Here is a 14,540-nt window from a genome sequence, read left to right on the forward strand (position 1 = left end):
ACATTATGTGTTGTCGCAGTTAAAGGGTTAACCCTTTGGTAGTGTGGCAGTGAAATGGTTAAATATGTTTCTAAAGATGATCTGTGTGCTCCAGTACAGTTGGGGTATTTATCTGTATGAAACCTAATGCAAGTTTTAATTGCATGTACATTAAAGTATTAGCCTATTGTCTACTGGCCTGTCACCTGTCACATTCGCATACATAATGTCACACTTGAAGCATTGAAATTGATTTAATTGAATCAAACCCGTCTGCAAAATGTAAGATTGGAATGGATATATACAAATCATTTCTGGATGCAAGTGTTTTACCTCTAACCGGAGGTAAACAGATCTACAGAATTAGTGCCCCTGGTCTGCCTGTCTCTCCTGGTCTATAATCTGCCTTTAATCCCCTCAGATTACTGGACTGGTCCTGCATGAACATTAACTTGACTGTCCTTGGATTGACCATGTGCCTGGATACCACTTATATAGCCTGCCCTATAGGCTACTACTGCAGTTAGATTAGATAGTATTAGTTTGGCTAGCATTGGGTTAATGGTGTACTTGGTAGGATTTGGTAACAGTCTAGATATGAGCACTGGGTAGATAATCCAGGAAGGACATAATGACTGCTAGTGTCTGTAAATTATGAGATTAAAGTTCTTCCTGTGTTTTTTTTCAGTGCTATTCGGTCTGAATGCAGCTACGCCAAAACATATCAACATTTTCCAGTTGTATTAAACTTCAAGTTTGATTGATTGAACATTTTATTAACAGATTGCAGAATGGGTACAATACAGTACAGCTCAATACACACAATTGTTAAGGGGATGCAGACCAGAGAAAGACTTTCGTCTTGTTTACATCAGGGTCCCCCATTTTCAATTCATCATAACATATATGACATACATGACTACAGATAGACAGTACTGCTACATCTATACATTTATGACATACCAGATTTACAAATACAGTACTGTTTGTGATACAAAAATAGTCTAAAAAAGAGAGTATATACAAACATATACAAACATCAAGTCAAGTGTTCCTCTATTAATCCCCTCTGTGAAATTCAGGAACTTGGACTTGTTCTGGGCAGATTTATATCTCGGTAGAATAGAATAGAGTAGAATAGAATAGAATGATCTGTATTGTCATTGTTACAATGTTACAACGAAATTTAAAATGCAGCCCTAGGTGCTAGCCGTCACACAGTCCTAGATCATAAAAACACAGTCCTAAACACAGTATTAAATATAAAAACAAGAGTAAGGCATAATAGACATAACATAAACAGGGGGGGTATAAAAGATAATTGCACTATCCCTTAGTGTTGTGTGTGTGTGTGTGCGTGTGTATGTGCGTGGGGGGGGGGTGCAGGGAGATTGTTGTTTTAAATTTGAGCCGAGTTCAGTGCACATATGGCCCTGGGAGGTCTCCATACAGGTTTTGATTGATTGGTTGAAAAGTTTATTAACAGATTGCAGAATGGGTACAGTACAGTACAGCTCAATACACACAATTGTTAAGGGGATGCAGACCAGAGAAAGACTTTCGTCTTGTTTACATCAGGGTCCCCCAGGGTCTAAATAGTTGTTTGGCATTTTGGACAATTACTCTCTCAAATACGATTTTGCATAAATGTAATTTCTTGAGCATGACTGTTTCCAGATTGATTGATTGATTTGATTTATTTGAAAGGGACGGATACAAATACATAGATAATGCCTGTATCGTAGTGTTTGTAGCCAAAGATAATTTGCAACACCCGTCCCGGACATAAAACACATAAAACATTATAAAATAGGACATACAGTAGGTAAATAAAAAGGTAATAAAAGCAGTTAGTGTACAAAGTAGACATGCCCTCACTAACATTAGATGTACACAGATATACACCATTACATACACCTGGGATGACACTAGGGTGTCCACCAACACCTCCGTATAGAGATACCCGTGTACACACCAGTGCACACACCAGTGCAATCCCAGTATTAAGGCACACAGGATCAACACAGGAATACCATCTATGGACCCAATACTGTATATCAACATACCCACCGCCCTACTCAGACCCAGACATTCATCCGCAAAAAAACACCCACCGACAACATCCCCTCCCCCCCTCGACACACTCACACATTCTCACCCCCTGTACCATCCATCCTCTTCAACTACCCACCCACCCTGCACCACCCTTCTACAACACCCCCCCCCCCCTCTACACCCACACACATACACATTTTCCCAATACTACAGTATTGGATGTGCTGTTGTTTGTTATTACAGTTTGGCTGACTTCTAATTCTAATTTGCTAATACACGGACTGAATTTAACACATAATTTGTACTAATGGCTTGTGATTGATCCTTGGATGCTGCTGTGTGAGGCGCTCACTTTTCAAAGGCTGAGGCAAGAATACTGTCAGTAGTCAGCATGGCAGAAATCCAGGGACAGCGTTGCACAACACGTTGGTTATCTTCTAAGTTATAACTAGAGTTGTACCGATACCAGTATCGGAAATGCCTCCGATACAGCCTAAAATGCTGGTATCGGTATCGGCGAGTACACGTAAAATCTATGCTCTGATCCCATATGACGTAATTGATCAACAACTCCTGCTGAGAGTGAGCATTATAAAACAAACGTGTTTTTAATCGACCGTGAATTAAAGTGTCAATGCTGTTTGTCATTTTAACAGCATTAAATGCCATCGTCCCGACAGAGCGGTGTGACAGGGAGCTCTGATGTGTTTGCTTGCTGGTGTTAACTATTAGCATTAGCTGAAAAGCTAGTTTTAGCTTGACGTTACCTTGGCTAAAGTTGGGACTATTTATGAATAGCAATAATGGCTGCAGACCTGCAAGCAAAGTACAGCAAGTTGGCAAAGGAGTATTCCAAGGTAAATCACTTTTTCACCAGTAACGTTACATTCTTTCCATCTAGCTCACGTTAACTGGCTAACCTAAGTGTCGTCACTGATCGACCTCTCTCACACATGCACGCAATTAATGACATAATGCGGACAGCCATAGTGGTGTCTCAAAAGAGAATGTTGAATATTTATTGTGCATTAAAAATCACAACAGAGCCTCTGCTACTAGCTAACTGAACCGGAGCCTTCTGGAAGTGCAACAACGTATAACGTCCGTGCGGAACCAATGTCCCAACAACCTTTCCGTGGGTGAACTCATTGAGCATAGTTGTCAATTAATGATACTAATACTAATCTATACAATCACCTGTTGTTGAATAAATACCATTACTTTCTAGTTATTACTAAAAAACAGTATATATAAAACAGTAGCTGTGTAAAAAAAAAAATAATAATAATAATAATTTATATAATATAAATATATATATATATATATTTTTAAATGTATGCACTGGTATCGGATCAGTATCGGTATCGGCCGATACCCAAAGCTTAGGTATCGGAATCGGATCGGGAAGGATGGTATGGTATCGGGATGGTATCGGAACATCTCTAGTTATAACAACATATACCAGTACTGACCTTTCCTTCTGCCTTCTTATGCCTTAAAGAAGGAACACACCAACATTATGGGAAATGCGCTTAATACCATCTTCTCCAGAGTCAGACAAGAAGATGGATACCAATTTCCTCTGTGCATTCAAGCTATTTGCCTGCAAGCTAGCCTATAGCCTAGGACATGAATGGATGCGGATACGGACCACTAGCCTAGCTTAAAACCCCCGGAGAGGGGGCGCTCTAGTAGCACACCATGTAACGCGCTGCGTCGCGAAACGGCCGACCCGGGTTCGACTCCCGGACCCGGCGTCCTTTGCAGAATGTCTTCCCCTGCTCTGGCTCCCATTTCCTCCTCTCCCCCTCTCTCTACCGGACTGCCCGGTAGTACTACAAACCAATACAAATCTACAAAAACATATATAAAAAAGAAAAGAAAAAAAAAACCCGGAGAGGTTTTTTTGGGGGACAACAGCTAGGCTAGCTGGTCCGTATCCTTCCATTAATTTGTGCTAAGCTAGGCTAGCTTGCAGCCGGATAGCTTTCTACTGAAGGCACAAAGAGGAAATTGGTATACTTGTCTGACTGGAGAAAACGGTTGTACATTTCCCATAATGCTGTGCTAATGCCTACTGTAGGTTCATGAGCACAGGTTACAACAATTGGCCTCCCTCTCTGCTTGGGACGTTCAGTGTACTCTTGTCTAGTTAATGTTTAGACAGTGCTAGCGGTGATGAGAGACTGATGCTGGCCGACACCCATAGGGCCAAACTCCACTGGATAATAATCTACTGCTCCTTCGTCCTGCTAAAGTGGAACTAGTTGCTCAACCTCACTGCCGCTCCTCAATGGGATCGTTGACGTCACGTCATTTTTACGAGCTCTTATCAAGTAGGGTTAGTAAATTGTATCTCTAGATCATGTTGTATGTCCTGCCCAGAGAGGCCCTCAGTGAGGTGGTGGGTTTGTAAGGCTTTCCAGATTCACACGCTAGATTTGTCTACATTCAAATGATTAACCAAGTATTCTACTGTTGTTCCCTAATTTACAAGATGAATACATTTATTGTCCTTGTGAAACTTTCACAAAGTCATTATTTACTGTTTGCGTTGTTTACAATGCGCTTTTACTTTAACTCCCTTGTGACTGCTCATTAAACTGCTCTTACTCATAGTATAGCCTATTCAGATTACATTTTTGTATTGCCTATATCTATTGTAACGTATAATATAACGGGGATACAGACCCTTATCTGCACTTTTGTTTACACTGTTTATTTGTCCTCATAATTTTATATTCAGAGTTAATTATATTGTTTACACTATTTATTTTTCTCATATTTTTATAGTTGGATTTTATTGCCTATATTTATGACTTTCTACTATTGACCCTGCCCATACCTGTACCTCCACTGCTGCTATGATCATGCCCACATTTCCCCAAGGGGATCAATAAAGGAATATCTTATCTTATCTTATCTAAACACATGGACCCTTTCACACAAATTCCTGTAACTCTCTGGACTAGACTTTAATTTAGTTAATTTTAGTGAAGCGGTGATGACGGCGATAGCTGTTATGATGACTGTTGTGATGTTGACAATGATTACGATGATTATAGTGCTGCTGATGACAGTGGTGGTAATTGGAGTTCTCTCTGGCTTGTACACCAGCTCCCGCTGTGCTGTTGTCAGTGGAGTGGGTTTTGAGCAGAGACAGGTTTAAATGAGGACAACAACAATATTTACTGTTTTCAAATGGAACCCATTCAGCTCTAAGCGGAGGCACAGCTGAACTCATTGCAGTGTCTCATACAAGGAAGAAAATACAAAATGTAGAGTAGGCTATGTTCAGGGGTGTAAAGTACTTGAGTAATTGTACTTCGTTACAATACTTAAGTACTGTTTTGGGGATTTGTAGTTTACCCCCCCCCCCCCCCCCCCCCCCCCCACCCCAGGCCGCAAATAGTGGACTGGATCAACAAAGACTGGAATAAGAAAAACACAAAGTTCTCTCTCTGTAGGGATTCTTGTTAGACACTTATTATAACAGTCTGAGTTTGTCAGTGGCAAAATAAAGCTATTTTAGTGGACGTACTTTAACGTCAGGGTGTAAAGTACTTGAGTAATTGTACTTTGTTACAATACTTGAATTTGTACTTTACTCAAGTATTATTAGGTTTGTATACTTGTACTTTTACTCAATTACATTTCAGAGAAAAATAACATACTTTTTACTCCTTACGTTTAAAATGCAGACCTACAAAGTACAAATATCGCAGGTCCAACTATTTTAATTTGTATATTTGTTTCTCTGGCCGAACTAACGTTAACGTTATTAATCCTGCGGCCGCACTTTATTTAAAAACAGCCAATCAAATCCCCATCAATGGAAAGTTAACCCGCCCATACCCATGCTGATTGGTCCTTGTGCAGGACTAGAAAGCAGGGATCTTGATCTTTGATTAAACACCTGCTATCAGAAGAGTAGACAGTCAGAGTGACAAGATACAGAAGATGGCCACAAACGATAGTACGAGTGATGGAGAGGACGAAACGGAACATTGCATTGCCCCGGAATAAAAAAAAGTTTTTTCTTTTACTTAGTACTTTAGTACTTAATTAAGTACATTTAACACTTTGGTTGCCTAAGGTTAAATTAATGATATACCATAGATTGCCAGCGCTATTTGTCTATGGAGAAAGTCCCCTTCTTTGCAGGGCTATAACTTTTTAAATTCTATTGCTACATTGCCATTATTAGGGCCCATTCAAAGTCCTATATGTATTGTTCATTGTGTAGCAACGTTAAACTTTTTCATTCACATATTCATAGTAAAGTATGGTCTAATGTATAAGTATGTTTTCATCTCTTTCTGCAGCTTTCTCCAGAACGTGATATATAGCCCCAAATGCATTATATTGATGATGAAATACAGTTTGATGGCAATCAGCGCGATATAAAAAATTCCAACTAGACGTACTTCTAGAAGTTACTACACGTCATCTGATGTTGACCGGATGGGCGAGGGGGCGTTTATAATTCCGTGGGCAGCGTTATACCAATCATCTAATGTGGGTCAAATGTTGATAATATCAGTTATTATCGAAGACGGTAACGTTACACGCTGAAACTCACCCCAGTCTCCGCGCGCCGTTGGGCGATCATCGTCGAGTAGAAATTTTATCATTATGGGATATATTATTACCCGGTCCATCTCCAGCTTGTATAATGGTATATACGTCCAAATCATGTTGTTTATCGAGTTATTGGCAATCGATCGCTATGTAGTGTGACGAGCTAGAGTGCCGGAACCTATCCCGAGTGGCCGGAAGCAATACGGACATCTAGCACAACCTCTACTGCGCTTCCTGTTAAGCGGTTGCGCGATCGGCCACCAGATGGCGCCAGAGAGCTCAGTGGGTCCTGCTGGTGGATCTCAGGCCAGCGGAGGGACATTATGAATCCGATCGCAGATTTTTGAAATATTGATATAAAGACGACGTACAGCGTCCCCCGGCAACTTTAGCATGGCCAGCAAAGACGTCTAAAGACGGGTCCCGGCACCCAAAGTGTTAAAAGTGGAACTTTTTTACTTTTACTCAAGTGTGTTTTTAGCCAGATACTCTGACTTTTACTTGAGTAAGATTTTGAGACGGTACCCATACTTTCACCTAAGTATAATTTCTGGGTACTTTTTACACCCCTGGAAATAATTAGGTAGGTAAGCTATTCAAGCACGTATAACAAGTGTAGGTCTCTAACTACACACCCTCAAGACCCATACGCTCTGCATCTTCGGCTGCCTCAGACCCACTCTTATCTAAGCTCCTGGGGGGGGTCATCAAAGAGAAGCAGGCTATTCTCGGTCCTCGCTCCACAATGGTGGAACAAACTTCCCACCACAGTCAGGACAGCCGAAACCCGGCCAATTTTCCACCGTTGACTAAAAACGCACTAAAAAAATAAATAAAAAAAGGATTAAAATAAAAAAATACTAACCTTATTTTTTTTTTTTTTTTTACTAGTATGCACTTTTCTACTAACTAATCTACCTTGCCTATATTATTACCTAGTACCTACTATGCTAATATGTCTTTACTACTATGCACTCAAGACTGTAGCACTCAAGTTGACACTGTTTGACGAACAATGTTACTTACCCTTAGCTGCCAGAGTTGTACCCTTCCTGCTGACTTGTTGTACAGAACTTGTAAGTCATGTAAATATGTAAATGTACATAAATAAATGTTTGGGGGAATTTCTTCTCAGAATTATACTTTACTACTCAGTAGCCATTGTGACAGCACCATTAGAATGTTCAATTCTCACAATTCTGATCTCATAATGTGAGACTCTGTATCCCTAAAAGTGTTAAATGTTCAGAAAAAACACTTAAAACAAGTTTTAAGAAGTACTGAAACATTGGGATTTTGCTGATCAAGATTCCTCTCTCCTCTCCTCTCTTCTCTCATCTCTCCTCCCTCCTCTCTCCTCCCTCCTCTTTCCTCTCCCCCATCTCCTCCCCCTCCTCTCCTCTTCTCTCCTCTCTCCTCTCCTCTCCCCACCTCTCCCCTCCCTCCTCTCTCCTCTCCTCCCTCCTCTCTCCTCTATCCTCCCCCTCTCTCCTCTCTCTTCTCTCCTCTCTCCTCTCCTCCCTCCTTTCTCCTCTATCCTCCCCCTCTCTCCTCTCTCTTCTCTCCTCTCTCCTCTCCTCTCCCCACCTCTCTCCTCTCCCCTCCCTCCTCTCGCCTCTCTCCTCCCTCTTCTCTCCTCTCCTCCCTCCTCTCTCCTCTCCCCTCCCTCCTCTCTCCTCTCCTCTCTTCTCCCTCCTCTCTCCCCTCTCCTCCCCCCTCTCTCTTCTCTCCTCTCTCCTCTCCCCTCCCTCCTCTCTCCTCCCCCCTCTCTCCTCTCTCATCTCTCCTCTCTTCTCTCCTCTCTCTTCTCTCGTCTCTCGTCTCTCCTCCCCCATCTCTCCTCTCTCCCCTCTCCCCCCTCTCTCCTCTCTCTTCTTTCCTCTCTTCTCTCCTCTCTCCTCTCTCTTCTTTCCTCTCTCCTCTCTCCTCTCTCTTCTCTCCTCTCCTCTCTCCTCTCTCCTCTCTCCTCTCTCCTCTCTCCTCTCTCCTCTCTCCTCTCCTCCTGCAGGAGCCCTAGAGGTGTCCCGGAGGAGTCCGTTTGCCTGCTGGTTCAGCTCCATGCTCTTCTGTTTCGGAGGAGCCGTGCTTTCTGGGATCATGCTGGCCGAGCCGCTCGTAGCCCCGCTGTCCAACGGGACCAACGTTCTGATCGCGTCAGTCATCTGGTGAGAGAGGGGGGAGAGAGAGAGGGAGAGGGAGAGGGGGAGAGTCATTAATGCATCTAATAAAGTTAGAACAGTCCTCATCTCCAATTTTCTGTCTTTCTCGCCCTCTGCTGGTGGTGAACTAGGAAATATTGTCCTTGATTATATACGTAGTGCCCTCTAGTGGATAAATGTATCGAATGTATCAGTAGCAAACAGATACTGTCAGGAACTAGGAATGTACTGTTGGTGCGCATTGATCTATCTGTGGCTCTTTGTGTGCAGTCAGCTGGATGTATACAAGATGATAAAATCCAGTGTATGTTTTGTGTGTATTATGCATTGTGCATGCACAAATGCACAAATGTGTGTGTGTGTGTGTGTGTGTGTGTGTGTGTGTGTGTGTGTGTGTGTGTGTGTGTGTGTGTGTGTGTGTGTGTGTGTGTGTGTGTGTGTGTGTGTGTGTGTGTGTGTGTGTGTGTGTGTGTGTGTGTGTGTGTGTGTGTGTGTGATGCAAATTATTAAATGATTTATAGCTGAGCGTTTAGTTGCCAGAACAAAGCACCACTTTTCCATGACTCATCAATATGAATATAATAATACATTTTCAATTCACATATTTTAGATGCAGTATATTCAATTTGACCAAGGAGATATACATTTGTGTCTGTGTCTCTCTCTCTCTCTCTCTCTCTCTCTCTCTCTCTCTCTCTCTCTCTCTCTCTCTCTCTCTCTCTCTCTCTCTCTCTCTCTCTCTCTCTCTCTCTCTCTCTGTGTGTGTGTCAGGTACCTGGTGTTCTACTGTCCTCAGGACTGGGCGTATTGCTGCGCGGCTGTGTTGCCTCTCAGACTAGTGCTGTCGGGGATGAAGGAGGTGACCCGGACGTGGAAGGTGTTGGGCGGAGTCCTCCACGCCCACGTCAAGTACCAGGACAGCCTGCTGGTCATGATAGCCATCGGCTGGGCTAAAGGTCAGTCGCCTTTTCAAAAGGACATGAACTGGGTCTTTTCTTTTAGGTTTTGAATGAATGAATGAATTAAAGTATAAAAACAAAAATATATCTGCTCATTTGACATATATAAAAGATAATAAAAAAAGACAAACAAAAAGAGAGACGGATAAAGAAAATCCTAGTTTACCCTGTTCGAAAAAGGAATAGGAAGAAGTACTGTACATACACTTTTTAAAATTTCTACCCCTTTTTAACTATCACAAATTATAATTGAATCTATTGTTATTTATATGTACTGTATAAACGCTGTATCTCTATACAATCCAATACATTTATATAAATATACCTATAAATATGTAATATATGATATACAGTCTATATATACTAAATAGGTTTAGTATAGACTAGTTCTGCTTCAACTAGTCGACTGGGGTCAACAAGGAAAGTAGCTACACAGCAGGGGTAATCACATACAGTGGGCTCAGGCGGTAGAGCAGAGTCGTCTGCTCATCAGAACGTTGATCCATCTCCTCCTGTGTCGAATGGGTGAAGAATGTGAGGCACAAGTTGTAAAGTGCTTTCGATAAAAGCTGTTATATAAATGCAGTTAATTGACCAAATCATCCAATGGCATTAATCCTCTTGATGTGAACATTCCCCCAGAGGGCAGCGAAAGTTGTGATTGGAGGATCAAGAAAAGAAGGCATGTCTCAAATGCTCTTTTTCATTTTCATCATATTTAGTCACCTTTATCTATTTTTAGTTTAGTCAAGTTTTAGTCATACGCTAGCTTCACAACAACAACAACGTAACATTGGGTCCGTCCTCCCATGTGACTCCATGTTGTGTGTTAGATCGTGTGGTTGACGTGGCTCCTCTCTCTAGGTGCTGGAGGCGGTCTGATCAGTAACTTTGAACAGCTGGTGCGTGGCGTCTGGAAACCAGAGACCAACGAGCTTCTCAAGATGTCCTAGTAAGTATTTTTTTGTCTTTTTGGAATGTTTCTTTTTCACCTCACGCCATGATAGAAAATACAAATGTTTACACTGCGACGGCATGTATGCGTCAGATTATGAAATGAATTGTAAACATTCTAGTAACTCATTTATATTATTGTTTGTCACTAAGGATGGTGATATCCAAGGCCATTTTCTCGGACGACGTGGATGAGCAATGCTCCTAGTGAGCCCCAGGGTCAAAACTCGTATCGTCGTGTTTCTTGGCAACAAGATGTTCTTAAGCAATATTGCTGAGGCAACTTTTTGGGCAATGTTGTCCATCAAAGTTGCTGTCTATGTCACTTTAGAAATATGATCCATATTTCATATTTCCATATAGACAATCTTGCCAGTAAATTGCAGCAATGGGAACAGAACCAGCTGTATGGGAACAGAACCAGCTTCCCAATTTCGAGTCTTTATCACCCTCTGCTGGTGGTGAACTAGGAAATAATTGTCCTTGATTATATACGTAGCGCCCTCTAGTGGATAAATGTATCAGTATCAAACAGATACTGTCAGGAACTAGGAATGTACTGTTGGTGCGCATTGATCTATCTGTGGCTCTTTGTGTGCAGTCAGCTGGATGTATACAAGATGATCAAATGTGTGAGTGTGTATGTAGATTGATTGATTGATTGAACATTTTATTAACAGATTTCAGAATGGGTACAATACAGTACAGCTCAATACACACAATTGGGATGCAGACCAGAGAAATACTTTCGTCTTGTTTACATCAGGGTCCCCAATTTTCAATTAATCATAACATAATGACATACATGACATACAGATAGACAGTACTGCTACATCTATACATTTATGACATACCAGATTTACAAATACAGTACTGTTTGTGATACAAAAAGAGTAAAAAATTGTGGCAAAAATTTTCTTCTTGTACGGGAACAGTGATGACAATGATTAGCAGAACGAGGGTGGTTGAAGCAATTTTCCTATCAGTCTTATGTCTGATTATGGACAGGTGTTTTATAGAAATGCTGCTCCTTCCACTCTGAAACCTCATTCTGCTCTCAGATGTATTATTGGTAATAGATATGGCATGATATAGTTGATTAGTCTTCTTTTCTGGCAGATGGTTGAAATATACATTGGTATTTGTTTCTCTAAGTAGGTCTAAGTTAAATGAATAATCGAGACAACATTTTTTGTAATTGGTCCAGTATTGAGGGAGATCGCTTCAGTCGGCAGCTGCAAAACAAGCTGCAATGTAATCACACGGGGTAAACATGCACGTCAAACAGGGGTGTAAAAAGTACCCAGAAATTATACTTACGTCTCAAAATCGTACTCAAGTAAAAGTCAGAGTATCTGGCTAAAAACACACTTGAGTAAAAGTCAAAAAGTTTCACGGAAATAGGGCCATGGGTGCTCGTCTTGTCCGTCCACGCCGACCGTTTCGTCCTCTTCATCACTCGTACTATCGTTTGTGGCCATCTTCTGTAGCTCGTCACTCTGACTGTCTATTCTTCTGATAGCAGGTGTTTAATCAAAGATCCCCGCTTTCTAGTCTTGCACAAGGACCAATCAGCATGGGTATGGGTGGGTTCATTTTCTATTGATGGGGATTTTATTGGCTGTTTTTAAATAAAGTGCGGTGTGTACTTTGTACTTTGTAGGTCTGCATTTTAAATGTATACAAACCTAATAATACTTGAGTAAAGTACAAATTCCCAAAAACAGTACTTAAGTATTGTAACAAAGTACAATTACTCAAGTACTTTACACCCCTGACGTTAAAGTACGTCCACTAAAATTGCTTTATTTTGCCACTGACAAACTCAGACTGTTATAATAAGTGTCTAACAACAGTCCCTACACCTTTGTGTTTTTCTTCTTCCAGTCTCTGTTGATCCAGTCCACTATTTGCGGCCGGGGTGGGGGGGGGGGGGGGTGTTCTGATGTTTACAAAAGGGGAAATAAATCTTTTATAATTTTATAATCAGTCATGACTCATTTGATATTTTGTACATATACTACTGGCTTTTTGAGTAATTGTTTTTGCCATTATCCCGCCAAGCTTTCGTGTCTACTGATGCCAATAACTTGTCTTTAGCTAATAACATTACCTCCACTTTGTCTGCGGCAGGTCTCTCCGCTCTTGGAACAGCATTTTTCTTTAGGAAAAGATGCTTTGGTGTAGTATTTCTCCTCTTGGACTGGCAGTAGTAAAGATTATCATTACAGACCCGATGGTCTGCAAGGTGCAGGACAAGTGTTTTCATAAATCTGTAGCATATGAATGTGCTCAGCAAATTTGAAAATATTCAGTTAACCTGTTCCACCCCAGATGAAATCTGCATAAAATGTATACCTATGGTAAATGGAATATTGCTCCACTTCTACAAGGGCTATTTGCATATTCTTGGTATCTAGGAACATCTATGGACCTCAATGAATGTATTCTCAGTGTCAGAAATATTGTGTCTATTACTAGGCTTGCTTAAATTCTGATGAAACAAAGGAAAATATGAATTATGATTTTTCTTTTCATCTTTGACAGTGAATAAAACCATGATAATAATGACCAAACTTAAAAAACTGCCACTGAGCTAATTCAGTACCCTCTTGAGATCATGTGTACAAAAGATCTAAGGACATTAATAAAGGGAAGATGATAAAATTGAAGGTTTTGTATATACAGTACTGAATTCTCCCATCCGGACCAATGCAATTTGAAATATTATTATAGAATATAGAATATATGCTTATACATTACCTTTATTATAGCCAATTCGCACATTTATATATATATATATACATATAGTATCTTTCAAATGGCCGAGTTCAATTTGGATATAGTATCACCAGGCATGCATAATAACATATACAGATATTTAATGTAATCGACTGTACTTTTTTATTTCTCCCACAGTGTAATCATTTTGTAACTAATTTCAGATCTAATTATTCCTACATGATTACAATAGTGTGGAGAAACTGACTGCGTTTCAATATTTGTCAAAAACGTTACCTTTTGTAGCTTATTATCGCGAATCATAACAATTATTGATATGATTCATTCAGAACGCCGAACTTTGAACGACCATAGCGGACCACAGGAAGTGTAGTTTTGAGAAATTCCGACGCTGGCAGATAGCTACAATTCCCATGGTTCAACATTTCCATTTACGCTTCAGCGTCAAAAACGCGAGTGAAAAATAAAAACTTAAAATGATATAAACTCACTTTTAACCTATTGCTAAACTATTGCCAACCTAACGTTTTACATTCTACATGTATTTGTGACATAGTAGTTGTAACTGAGGGGTACAATTCCCTGACTGTATTACTAGATATGATACTTACTACCACTACCTTTGTACTTAATATTCGGCCACCCAGTACACGGCATAAATATATTATCATGAACACTCTCACGTAGATGAAACGGATCCAACACAAATGTACGAATTAGAAACAGGTCTTTATTTCCTACACAGCGATGGTGTGTAGAATAAGCACTTAATCACTTAATTACATTTATGAATTGAAATAGTATGCACTTTTATGGCAAGGAGTATTCGTCGGTATATCAATAGATAATGTCCAATCTCTGAAGGCGCAGGTGGTAAATATACGACCTGGAATAGTTAAGGAATAACAGCAATGATACTTTAATGATTATAGGCTGGATACACTAGAGGGGGTTAATCCGGTCGCTTGTAAGCCGACAGGAGTAGGAGGGGGGGGGGGGGGTAGAATCCAGCTGCCTCGTCCGGCCAAGGGTATCCCAGGAGAACCCACTGTAGTGCCGTTCAATGCGCCGGCGATCCTTGGACCACAGATGAAAGCAGGTGGACTCTTTG

The 14,540-nt window shown here is 40.8% G+C and overlaps 1 protein-coding gene across 1 annotated transcript in view; it reads left to right on the forward strand.

Annotated features, from left to right (window-relative positions):
* The window catches only part of tmem38b (transmembrane protein 38B), a 56,318-nt gene that overhangs the window by 27,515 nt on the left and 14,263 nt on the right, over nt 1-14,540 (forward strand). The window contains exons 2-4 of the mRNA XM_084325511.1: nt 8,624-8,780; nt 9,546-9,730; nt 10,598-10,685. Of these exons, the coding sequence (XP_084181637.1) occupies nt 8,624-8,780; nt 9,546-9,730; nt 10,598-10,685 (430 nt within the window). The remainder of the gene's footprint in view (nt 1-8,623; nt 8,781-9,545; nt 9,731-10,597; nt 10,686-14,540) is intronic.

Source organism: Notolepis coatsorum (genome assembly GCF_963971535.1).
Source record: "Notolepis coatsorum genome assembly, chromosome: 11".
In the NCBI taxonomy this organism is placed as follows: Eukaryota; Metazoa; Chordata; class Actinopteri; order Aulopiformes; family Paralepididae; genus Notolepis; species Notolepis coatsorum.